This window comes from Zychaea mexicana (assembly GCF_025766255.1).
Source record: "Zychaea mexicana strain RSA 1403 chromosome Unknown BDB00scaffold_108, whole genome shotgun sequence".
NCBI lineage: Eukaryota > Fungi > Mucoromycota > Mucoromycetes > Mucorales > Lichtheimiaceae > Zychaea > Zychaea mexicana.
The window spans coordinates 18,097-28,094 of record NW_026516771.1 but is presented as its reverse complement, the minus strand read 5'-3'; the positions used below and the strand labels follow the sequence as shown (position 1 = coordinate 28,094).

The window sequence follows — 9,998 nt, the reverse complement described above, 5'->3', positions numbered from 1 at the left end:
TAGTTCATGTATAAAAAGCCTAGCCTTTTGACTACTTTCTCTTTTCTCTCTCTCTCTCTCTCTTTCCTTTTCTTTATATTTGATAGCACATTCTGCCCTCTGTTCCTCTTTATAACGTATAAACACCTTCCAAACAAACGAAACGAACAAAGTTCAACAACAACAACAACAACAACAACAACACCATCCACTCTCTCTATTGGCTACATGATGAAGGTTGCTCAGTTGCTCTACATGACAGATCGACGCTACGTATGTGGATGGCACGACTGTCAAAAATCGTTCGTCAGGCGCAGTGACTTTCAACGCCACGAACGAATCCATACCGGCGAGCGCCCGTACCGCTGCGACTGGCCCGGGTGCAACAAGCAGTTCATACAACGCAGTGCTAAAAATGTACACCGACGTACACACACTGGTGAAAGGCCACACGTCTGTGAAATCGAAACGTGCCAACGTTCCTTTAGTGATGTAAACCATCTTGATATATTATTTTATTTTTTTGCGCAAACTACTACTACTACTACTATTACTTGCTGCTTTAAGATAACTGACAGATTCAAGTATTTGTTTTTAGTCATCATCATTGGCACGCCATCGTCGAGTTCATAGCGGCTTTCGTCCGTACACTTGTAAAGTCTGTCAAAAGACATTTACGCGGAAAACCACATTATCCAGACATGAGCAATATCACAACAGCAGTAGCAGTAGTAGCAGTAGTAGCAGGTATGTTGCGGGGTGGGGGGGGGTGCCGCAAATGAGATCTCTGACTATTTTTGAGAGCTGACTTGATTTTTATTTACTTTAGCCATGTTCCAGTAGGATGTTCTTCTTTTCCCGCAGTGGCAACCATCTACAACAATAACAACAACAACTACGCCGCATCATTCGCCGAAACAGAAGATATCTGTGGCGATTCACTGATTCCAGCATCTCCAACGACACTATCAAGGGCCATTCCTACGCCAACATCTACATCAGCATTGATATCTAATAATAGCAACAACAGAAATCTATCAACCACCATACCGTCTGCGTCATCATCATCGCTACCACCAAGCCCACCACGGAGATCGGCTTTTACGCCAGTCGGCAATGCAAACGTATTGCCACCTCCTTTTCATCAGTACCATCACTACAGTAGCAACAGCGACCGTCGCCTAGCAGCATAGTCGCTTGTGTCCTAGTACAGCAATATATTACTCTTATTATCATTATTATCATTGACCGATTAATCTCCCTCACTGTGTATATATCCTTTGGCTGGCTTTATTTTTACATCCTCCTCCCGGCCCCATCACGCCTAAATATATAACCTTAACCAATAAAAAATTCCTCTCACACCTTTTCTTCTTTTCTTCTCTCTCTCAAAAAAAAAGAAAAATGTCAATCTTGGAATCGCTTTCAAGCTCATCGCCGCATGTCATTGTACAAACAACCCCTGGAAAGGGGCGTGAGTTTATTGCGAAAGAATCTTTACCCTCAGGCACAACTTTATTCCATGTAAGGGCCTTAAACGAACGAAAAAAAAAAAAGCGAAATAGAGAGATACCGGTACGACAAAGAAAATGGCAGCTTATATCTTACTCTCCTCTACACAACACAACAAAAAAAAAACAGGTCTATCCATATGCCACAGGTAATCGTTGTGAAATAGTAAAACGGAGGGCCCCGGTGGCGGAAGCTAACCTCAGCAGAGAAGCAATTTTTGACAGCTTCAAAAAACGGATCTGTGCGCGTTGCGTGTGTGTTCATCCAACGCGATATTTCTCTACACACTGTCATGGTTGTGATCAAGTTTACTTTTGCAGTCAAGTATGTTACGAGCAATACTGTCCCGGACGACATACCGGTCAATGGATTTGTTCAGCACTTCGAAAACTGGCCACCTTGAAAAAGGTCGACAGGCATGAAAAAAGCGTTGCAAAGTTGGTCCTCCTCATCTATTGGCAACGTGAACAAGAACAACAAACAATCATCAACGACAACAACGACAATACCCCATTCTTATCTACTTTTGAGCAAGTAGAAGCACTCGAATCACACTATAATGATTGGGATGAGTCGGTTCGACACGATTGGCATCGCATCCAGCTGTTCTTGGAATCTCAGTTGGTTGACAAGTACACCGACACTTCTGATATCGCGCATCTCATTTCAAAGATCGAATCGAATGGATTCGGGATCTATCTCAGTGCTACTAGTGATGATAGTGTTAGTAGTAATAAGGATAAGAAGCACAAGAGCAGCAGTAGCAGCAGTAACAGTAATAGCGGTCCAGTCGCACGAGGTATGGTTTTTAGTCAAACAACACATTTGAAAAGCTTAGCCAAAGGAATCTAAACTAAAGCATTTCATCACATGAATATATATGTATTATGTAATTTAGCCTTATTTCCTTTGGTATCTCTCTTTAATCACGATTGCAATAACAACTGTGAAGCAGAGCAATTTGCTGAGCAACAACAAGACTTGGAATCCGAACTGCTGCTGCTGCTGACCGAGAAGGAAAAAGAAGGTTCTGATGATAGTAGTAGTTGTGGAAATGATGATGAAATCAGCCATTACTACTACTACTACCCGGACGTGTTTTCTCAGACCCGTGGGACTTTTCGGACAATGGTGATCCGAACCATCCGACACGTCAATGCAGGTGACCCGCTCACGATATCCTACATTGATTCATCTTTACCTGTATCCACGCGACGCCAATTACTGCGCCAAGATTACTATTTTGATTGCCAATGCAATCGTTGTATCAAGGAGCTATCATCCCAAAAGAAAAAGAAAAAAAAGTAAAAGGCAACTTATTTGTTGTGATATGTGTATGTGTGTGTGTGTGCATGTATATATATATGTATAAAAATCACATGTTGTATATAAAAGAAAAAGAAAACTATTTAACAGGGGGCGAGGAAGGTGTGGCGGGATTAGCACTGGGAGTGGCAGCACCTCCTGGTGTTGTTGATAAGGACGGTTCAGCTGGATTATTAGAAGGTGTGGTTGGTTGTTGTTGCGATGACGAAGGGGTTGTTGGTGTTGCTGTTGGGGTTCCTGGAGTTCCACCTGCTGCCGCTGCTGCCGCTGCTGCCGCTGCTGCATTGTTCATATTGTTGACTATATGGAACATTGGGCAGTTCTTGTTTGTCTTCATATGGCCCAGTCGTCCACAGTTACCACAACGACGCATAGCACCTTCACGTTTGCCACGAATCAAGCCAAGTACCGGGTTTTCGGCCAATGCAGCCTGCTTTGCTAATTGTCGCTGTCGTCGTCGTTCGGCATTTCTCTTGAGCTTGGCAAGTTGATCTTGAATACGTTTCTTCATTCTGGCATTCTTTTCCACGTCATCCGTTGGCTCGAGCGCTTCCGTGCTAATTATAATATCCGTGTGTGTGCAAGTTTAGTATTGATTTTAACATACATGTCAGCCCCATTGTTTTGAAACAAACTGATGCTGCTTAAATTAAATACCTTGTCGCCTCTTCTTCAATCATCTGCCGCTGTCGCAAATATGATTTGATAACCACAGGGTCTCGAATGACTTCTTGCACCCACGAGCTTTCTCCGTTCTTTTGACGCATCAATCTTCGAATGATCAGATGCTTGTTTGGATTGTTGACATGATAACTGGTGCGTGAGCTCAAGCTGCCTGTCACTGACACTTCATCGTCATCCACCGTTTCAGAATGCGCACGTTCAAACCGTCCTCCATAGCCTCGTCCTCCGTAATGTGCAGCAGGAGAACCCATGCCCATCGGACTGTCTGCGTGATATACCTCACGCGATATCTCGTCTGCCTCGCTTTCTCCTTCTCCGTCGTGATCCGATAACTCTGGCTCCGTCTTGCTCGCCAGCGATTCCAGCTGGGCTTTCCAAATACGTGCAATTTCTTCTCGATAGATTTGTTGTTGCTCAGCAACATTGTATCGATGGGCACTTTTGGGTCGTTGTTCGATTTGAGCTAAATATATAAATATGAGAAAAATGTCAGTATGATCGTCCTCCCACGGAAGATTATGACAATGAATGGCTTTTTTTAAAACAGTGTGTGTGTAGGGGGGGATTACCAAGCTTTTCCTCGGCAGATTCGCCAGCTCGCAAGAAAATGTCCTTCATGGAAACACGGATAAAACTGAAACCTTCGCCTCTGCCCGTTGGATCACCAGCGCCATACAGTTTAAGCATAGCTTTTCCCTGTGTGGCATTGATAAAGTTACGTGTAGCAAACCAAGGTGCCAGCTGTTGTTCCACTTCAAGCTTAGAATCGCCCTCGCCAGTCTCTTCATCATCGTTGACGTCGCCATAACCCAGATCCTGCAAATGCCGTTCACCCACAAGCATACTTTCATACAAGCTCACCATTTCCGGAGTGACCATTTTGCGCAAGTCTTCTTCGTTAGGTGGTTCACCACCACCTCGCGTCTTCCAATAACCGCCTCCCCCTTCTTTGTTCCGTCGATGGAATTCCAAAAACTCCTTTAATCGCTGTCGGATCTGGATGTCTGTGTATTCCGGAAACTTTTGTGCCAGCTTATTCATTCTGAGACGTTGGAGCGGGTTTTTTCGGATAAGGCGATACGCAACGACTTGCAGGCGGTTTTTGATCGTGGTGGTCACTTTGCGCGAGTGCGGTCCAGGCACTTCTTGCACAGGGTAGGTTTGTCCAACGGTGAAAATGGCGGGGATTTCCCGGATATAATACTTGGTATTGCCCTTGTAGGTGCTCTTGACAAAGAGGAAATCGGTGCTTTTGACATCGTGTCGGAAAAGCGGTGCCCGGATCAGATTGTTGTAGAGTACGGATATAGTCTGCCCAGGCTCGACATTGCCAAAGTTCATGAACGGTGATGTATCGCCAATGTCGAGTACAAATGGTTCACCAATATCGCCCTACTCACCCAAATTTAGTTTGTTGTCACTGACTTTTTAAAATCGGGAAAAGTTGAACTTACCGTAGGTACAGTTTCATCCTTGGGCTCTGTTTTCCGATAGTAGTTGATGATCAATGTACCCATACCGGCGTTTGATATGATCGGAGGATGCTCTTCCTATTTAGAGGACCAGTTAGTCCAAAAGATGACCGTTTAACAGTAGCAAGTTGTTTGACAAGCATAAAACAAAAAACATACCGAGAATTCCAACAACACAAATGGCGCATTATCTTTAAGTGACAAATCCTTGGTGCTTCGCATTGCATCCACATAACCCTTCTTCTTGTCCTTTTTCTTCTTCTTGCTGACTTTGACACGCGAAAATTGTATATCAGAATTCGAAGGTAATTGTAACAAGGGTCGGTGGAATGAACGAAGTTCGGCCTTGGATAAACGTGTTTTGTACTAATTTGCATATGCAATACATATTAGAACATCAAAATCTTTTTAAGATATTGAGACCACTTACCAATGCAGGATGCAACTTTAATGCCGGTAGTGCATGCTGAACGACCAGCTGTCCAAATGTTTGTCGTACACGAACAAGTCGGCCGGTATAATGAGAGTCATAAAATTTGTCGTTTGATAAATTGAACCGATTAAGAGGGAGTTTGTTGTGCGGCTCGTCGGTGCTGTAGATAATTGGGATCTTTTTATAGAAAAAAAAAGATTTTGTTAATAAAAATTGCACATTGCTTGCCTACTAAAGTTATTTTTACCTTGGGAAGGGGCTTTGGTAATGGCTTTCGACCCTTTTTAACTTGTTTCGCTTCAACCATCTGAGCCTTTGTAGCCTCCACTTCTTCACAATCAAACAACATGTTGGAATCATTCAAATCTAGGTCAATCTTGAGAAAAGCAGGGTTTGGTTTTTCGTTGCTCCAGATAACGGCATCAAGCCAATCTCCATCTTCAAGCTGTTGATTCAAATGTTTGGATACGACCGACTATATACAAAAACATAGACAAAGGTTAGGTTATATAGAGAGGGATAGTTGTAGAAGCCAAACCCGCCTTTTCATCCGTCATTCATAGTTGTTACCTGTTCAATTTCACCAATAAGTGGAACTTCCTCATGGCTGCTACCTTTGGCCGTCTCTCCGTCGCTATCCCCACCCCACTGAATTCGGTCTTCCCACATATCCAACATGACAGAATGGTATAATCGGTTGTTTTCCACGTCGATTGCCGGTGTCTCGGTTACATATGGCTAAAATATATGTTAACATTATAGACAAAAAAAAAAGATTCGATATAACTCTATATATGTATATATGCTAACCGTTTCAACATCTTCATCCGATACGTCTTCTTCACCTTCACTTTCGCTTTCGCTCACAGGATAATCATCTGTTGGTGTAATATCAAGCTTTCGTCGTTTCGCTGGTGCTTTTCCATGATCCCATCGAACGCGTTCCACTTTTTTCGGACGTGCAAAAAGCATTCGTTCATCTCGTTCGACCTCATACTCGTAACCATCACCAAAAATCACTGAATGATAAAAGAGAGAAGAAAAAAAAGCGTTGGACAAATAAATTAGCAATGTTGCCGCCTCTTTCAAAAAACACTTTTAGCCAACAAAGTGAAAAAAGAAACTACCTCTCTTGCTTGGTAATAGTTTCGAACGTTGATTGAGCTTTGTCATGAACAGATCTGAAAACTTGAGGACTTTGCCCTGTTCAAATGCAGGAAACAATTCCTTGATATCAACTTGGCGCGCGGGTTGCTGCTGCGGCTGCGCAGGTAATTCTGGTATCGTCCTCAATTGTTGTTGTTGCTTTTGCACAGACGTTGATGATGAGAAAGGAAATTGTGCTAGTGCACTCGGTGGTATTATTAACGGTTTACTCGTCTGCTGTTGCTCGTCTTGTTCTGTCTTTACAATCTGAGCTTCTTCTTCTTCGTCGTCATAATCGTCGGTAACAAATCGTAGACGCGACTTTGGTTGTTGTGCTTTGGTTTGTACAATTCCCATGCCTCGTTTATAATATTTTTCTGAAAAGATCTGATCATCGGGTACGGCTTCATTGAAATCTGAATAATCAACAGCATCCGATGCATGTTCTTGTTGTTGCTGTTGTTGTCTTTTTCGTCTTTCGGCTAACTCATTATCGTTCAGGTCTTCGTCGTCGTCTTCTTCTTCTTCCTCTTCTCCACGTTCTACACTTCCGTGTTCAAGTCCAAAAGTATCGGTATTGAAAATTTTTGAAATGACACCCGAATCGACATGCTGTAACGATTCCCTCAGTTCCTATGATACACAAAAACATTATTAAAATGAATGGAGAATGTATTTTCAATTTTTTCCCATTGAATGAATAAATAATTACTTCGTCCAAATCAGTGTCGAGTCGGCCTTGTTCGTCAACATTGCCAAAGAGATACCCTGCTAAGGACATTGTCAAAGGAAGGTGAAAAAGGTGTAGGGCAGCCCCCGAAATTTGCTAGTTGGGAACCGACGGAGCGAATTTAGATTATAGAAGCAAAATCACCTTTGTGACGTCAATTACCATATGTGGATGTTCCCATGTTGTGTCGAGCGAGGACTCTAGTCCGAAAGCTGCCATGCTCATTATTACGATAATGGACCCAAGGAAAGATAATGTGCTTGGCCACGCAGCTCACATACATATATAGCCTTGGCCGGTAAAGTTTTTCTCTCGTTGTCAAGAGCCCTCTCCTAAAATTTCCTTGTCCTGTTATGTATTGCTAAATATGTTGCTAGTCAATAAATATGCTTAATTGTGGTCTGTGTGTGTTGTGCTCGTTTTCCAGTGATCTGGTGACTGAGAATCAAATTTAGTGTGTCTTGTCTCTCTACATATTCTTCAATCCTAAAGTGCGAAGGCGACAAAGGCTCGTCTTTATAATGACCGTCCGCGTTTCTGTTACTGGTACTGTTACTTCAGAAGTTTTGTACGCCAGTAAGCCTCGTGTCGTTCGTGGCGAGATCCAAGAGAGAGCCTGTACTCGTCATTCTAGGCGCTAGACGAGCGCGTGTCTTTGTCGCAGACCCCACGAGTATCACTATGGTTGCGACACAAACAATGCGCGCCAGAGTGCATCGTTTGTAAGACAAGGCCGCTTGTCAATTCAAAAAACTACCTCAATAAACCGGGGGAGGTTGCCTGGGTGGCAGCTAGTTACTCTATCACTGCCGAAAAAAAAAAACTTGGTTTAGCCATCTCTGTCGGGTCCACGGTTGAGCCGTCAAGTTAGCAGGTGAAAGGACGACCTGTTTGGAAAGTACATTTTGCAACAGAAGAATTCTTTTTGGAGTTGCGCCAAGGCAACGATAGCGAGCAGGATCGTGTTTTGTTTTGCCCAATCCCCAACACCATTTTCACACGGAACGGATAGAGGGCTAGCACAGCCTGTGAAGTTGGGCATTCTGTAGTAAGGCAAATGGCAAAAAAAAGAGTCCGCATGGTAGGGTTGGAAGGGTATATTTGACCCTTCCAACCCCACTTGCAAGGCAACTGGGCAACAAGTTGGCGGGGTGGGTTATGTGGGTTATGTGGGGTAATGTGAAATTGACGGGGTGGGTTATGTGGATTATCTGGATAATGTGAAATTGGCGGGGTGGGTTATGTGGATTATCTGGATAATGTGAAATTGACGGGGTGGGTTATGTGGATTATCTGGATAATGTGTAATGTGAAATTGACGGGGTGGGTTATGTGGGTTATGTGGGTAATGTGAAATTGGCGGGGTGGGTTATGTGAAATTGGCGGGGTGGGTTATGTGAGTCATGTGAAATTGGCGGGGTGGGTTATGTGGGTAATGTGAAATTGGCGGGGTGGGTTATGTGGGTTATGTGGGGTAATGTGAAATTGACGGGGTGGGTTATGTGGGTAATGTGAAATTGGCGGGGTGGGTTATGTGGGTTATGTGGGTAATGTGAAATTGGCGGGGTGGGTTATGTGGATTATCTGGATAATGTGAAATTGGCGGGGTGGGTTATGTGGAATATGTGGGTAATGTGAAATTGGCGGGGTGGTAATGTGAAATTGGCGGGGTGGGTTATGTGGGTTATGTGGGTAATGTGAAATTGACGGGGTGGGTTATGTGGGTAATGTGAAATTGGCGGGGTGGGTTACGTGGATTATCTGGATAATGTGAAATTGGCGGGGTGGGTTATGTGGATTATCTGGATAATGTGAAATTGACGGGGTGGGTTATGTGGATTATCTGGATAATGTGTAATGTGAAATTGACGGGGTGGGTTATGTGGGTTATGTGGGTAATGTGAAATTGGCGGGGTGGGTTATGTGGATTATCTGGATAATGTGAAATTGGCGGGGTGGGTTATGTGGATTATGTGGGTAATGTGAAATTGGCGGGGTGGTAATGTGAAATTGGCGGGGTGGGTTATGTGGATTATGTGGGTAATGTGAAATTGGCGGGGTGGGTTATGTGGGTTATGTGGGGTAATGTGAAATTGACGGGGTGGGTTATGTGGGTAATGTGAAATTGGCGGGGTGGGTTATGTGGGTTATGTGGGTAATGTGAAATTGGCGGGGTGGGTTATGTGGATTATCTGGATAATGTGAAATTGGCGGGGTGGGTTATGTGGAATATGTGGGTAATGTGAAATTGGCGGGGTGGTAATGTGAAATTGGCGGGGTGGGTTATGTGGGTTATGTGGGTAATGTGAAATTGACGGGGTGGGTTATGTGGGTAATGTGAAATTGGCGGGGTGGGTTACGTGGATTATCTGGATAATGTGAAATTGGCGGGGTGGGTTATGTGGATTATCTGGATAATGTGAAATTGGCGGGGTGGGTTATGTGGATTATCTGGATAATGTGAAATTGGCGGGGTGGGTTATGTGGGTTATGTGGGTTATGTGGGTAATGTGAAATTGGCGGGGTGGGTTATGTGGGTAATGTGAAATTGGCGGGGTGGGTTATGTGGGTAATGTGAAATTGGCGGGGTGGGTTATGTGGATTATCTGGATAATGTGAAATTGGCGGGGTGGGTTATGTGGATTATGTGGATAATGTGAAATTGGCGGGGTGGGTTAGGTGGATTATGTGGATAATGTGATATTGGCGGCGTGGT

At 43.9% G+C, this 9,998-nt stretch overlaps 3 protein-coding genes across 3 annotated transcripts; 2 read left to right on the top strand and 1 right to left on the bottom strand.

The window, feature by feature from the left end:
• The first annotated feature begins 66 nt into the window (after positions 1-66).
• BDB00DRAFT_848033 (uncharacterized protein) lies at positions 67-1,351 on the top strand. The gene is made up of 3 exons (XM_053125274.1): positions 67-471; positions 578-726; positions 809-1,351. The coding sequence occupies exons 1-3, from the start codon at positions 208-210 to the stop codon at positions 1,170-1,172; spliced, it is 777 nt and encodes a 258-aa protein (XP_052974695.1). The 5' UTR covers positions 67-207; the 3' UTR covers positions 1,173-1,351.
• Positions 1,352-2,851, top strand: BDB00DRAFT_848031 (uncharacterized protein). Its single transcript, XM_053125273.1, has 4 exons — positions 1,352-1,503; positions 1,621-1,639; positions 1,703-2,290; positions 2,390-2,851. Exons 1-4 carry the CDS (start codon positions 1,384-1,386, stop codon positions 2,797-2,799), a joined length of 1,137 nt encoding a protein of 378 aa, XP_052974694.1. The 5' UTR covers positions 1,352-1,383; the 3' UTR covers positions 2,800-2,851.
• On the bottom strand, positions 2,852-7,378 carry BDB00DRAFT_848017 (uncharacterized protein). The gene is made up of 11 exons (XM_053125272.1): positions 7,265-7,378; positions 6,534-7,185; positions 6,217-6,425; positions 5,977-6,144; positions 5,654-5,881; positions 5,404-5,583; positions 5,133-5,339; positions 4,956-5,051; positions 4,071-4,893; positions 3,475-3,964; positions 2,852-3,374 (listed from the first exon to the last, which is right to left on the bottom strand). Exons 1-11 carry the CDS (start codon positions 7,331-7,333, stop codon positions 2,897-2,899), a joined length of 3,600 nt encoding a protein of 1,199 aa, XP_052974693.1. The 5' UTR covers positions 7,334-7,378; the 3' UTR covers positions 2,852-2,896.
• Between the last annotated feature and the right edge of the window lie 2,620 nt (positions 7,379-9,998).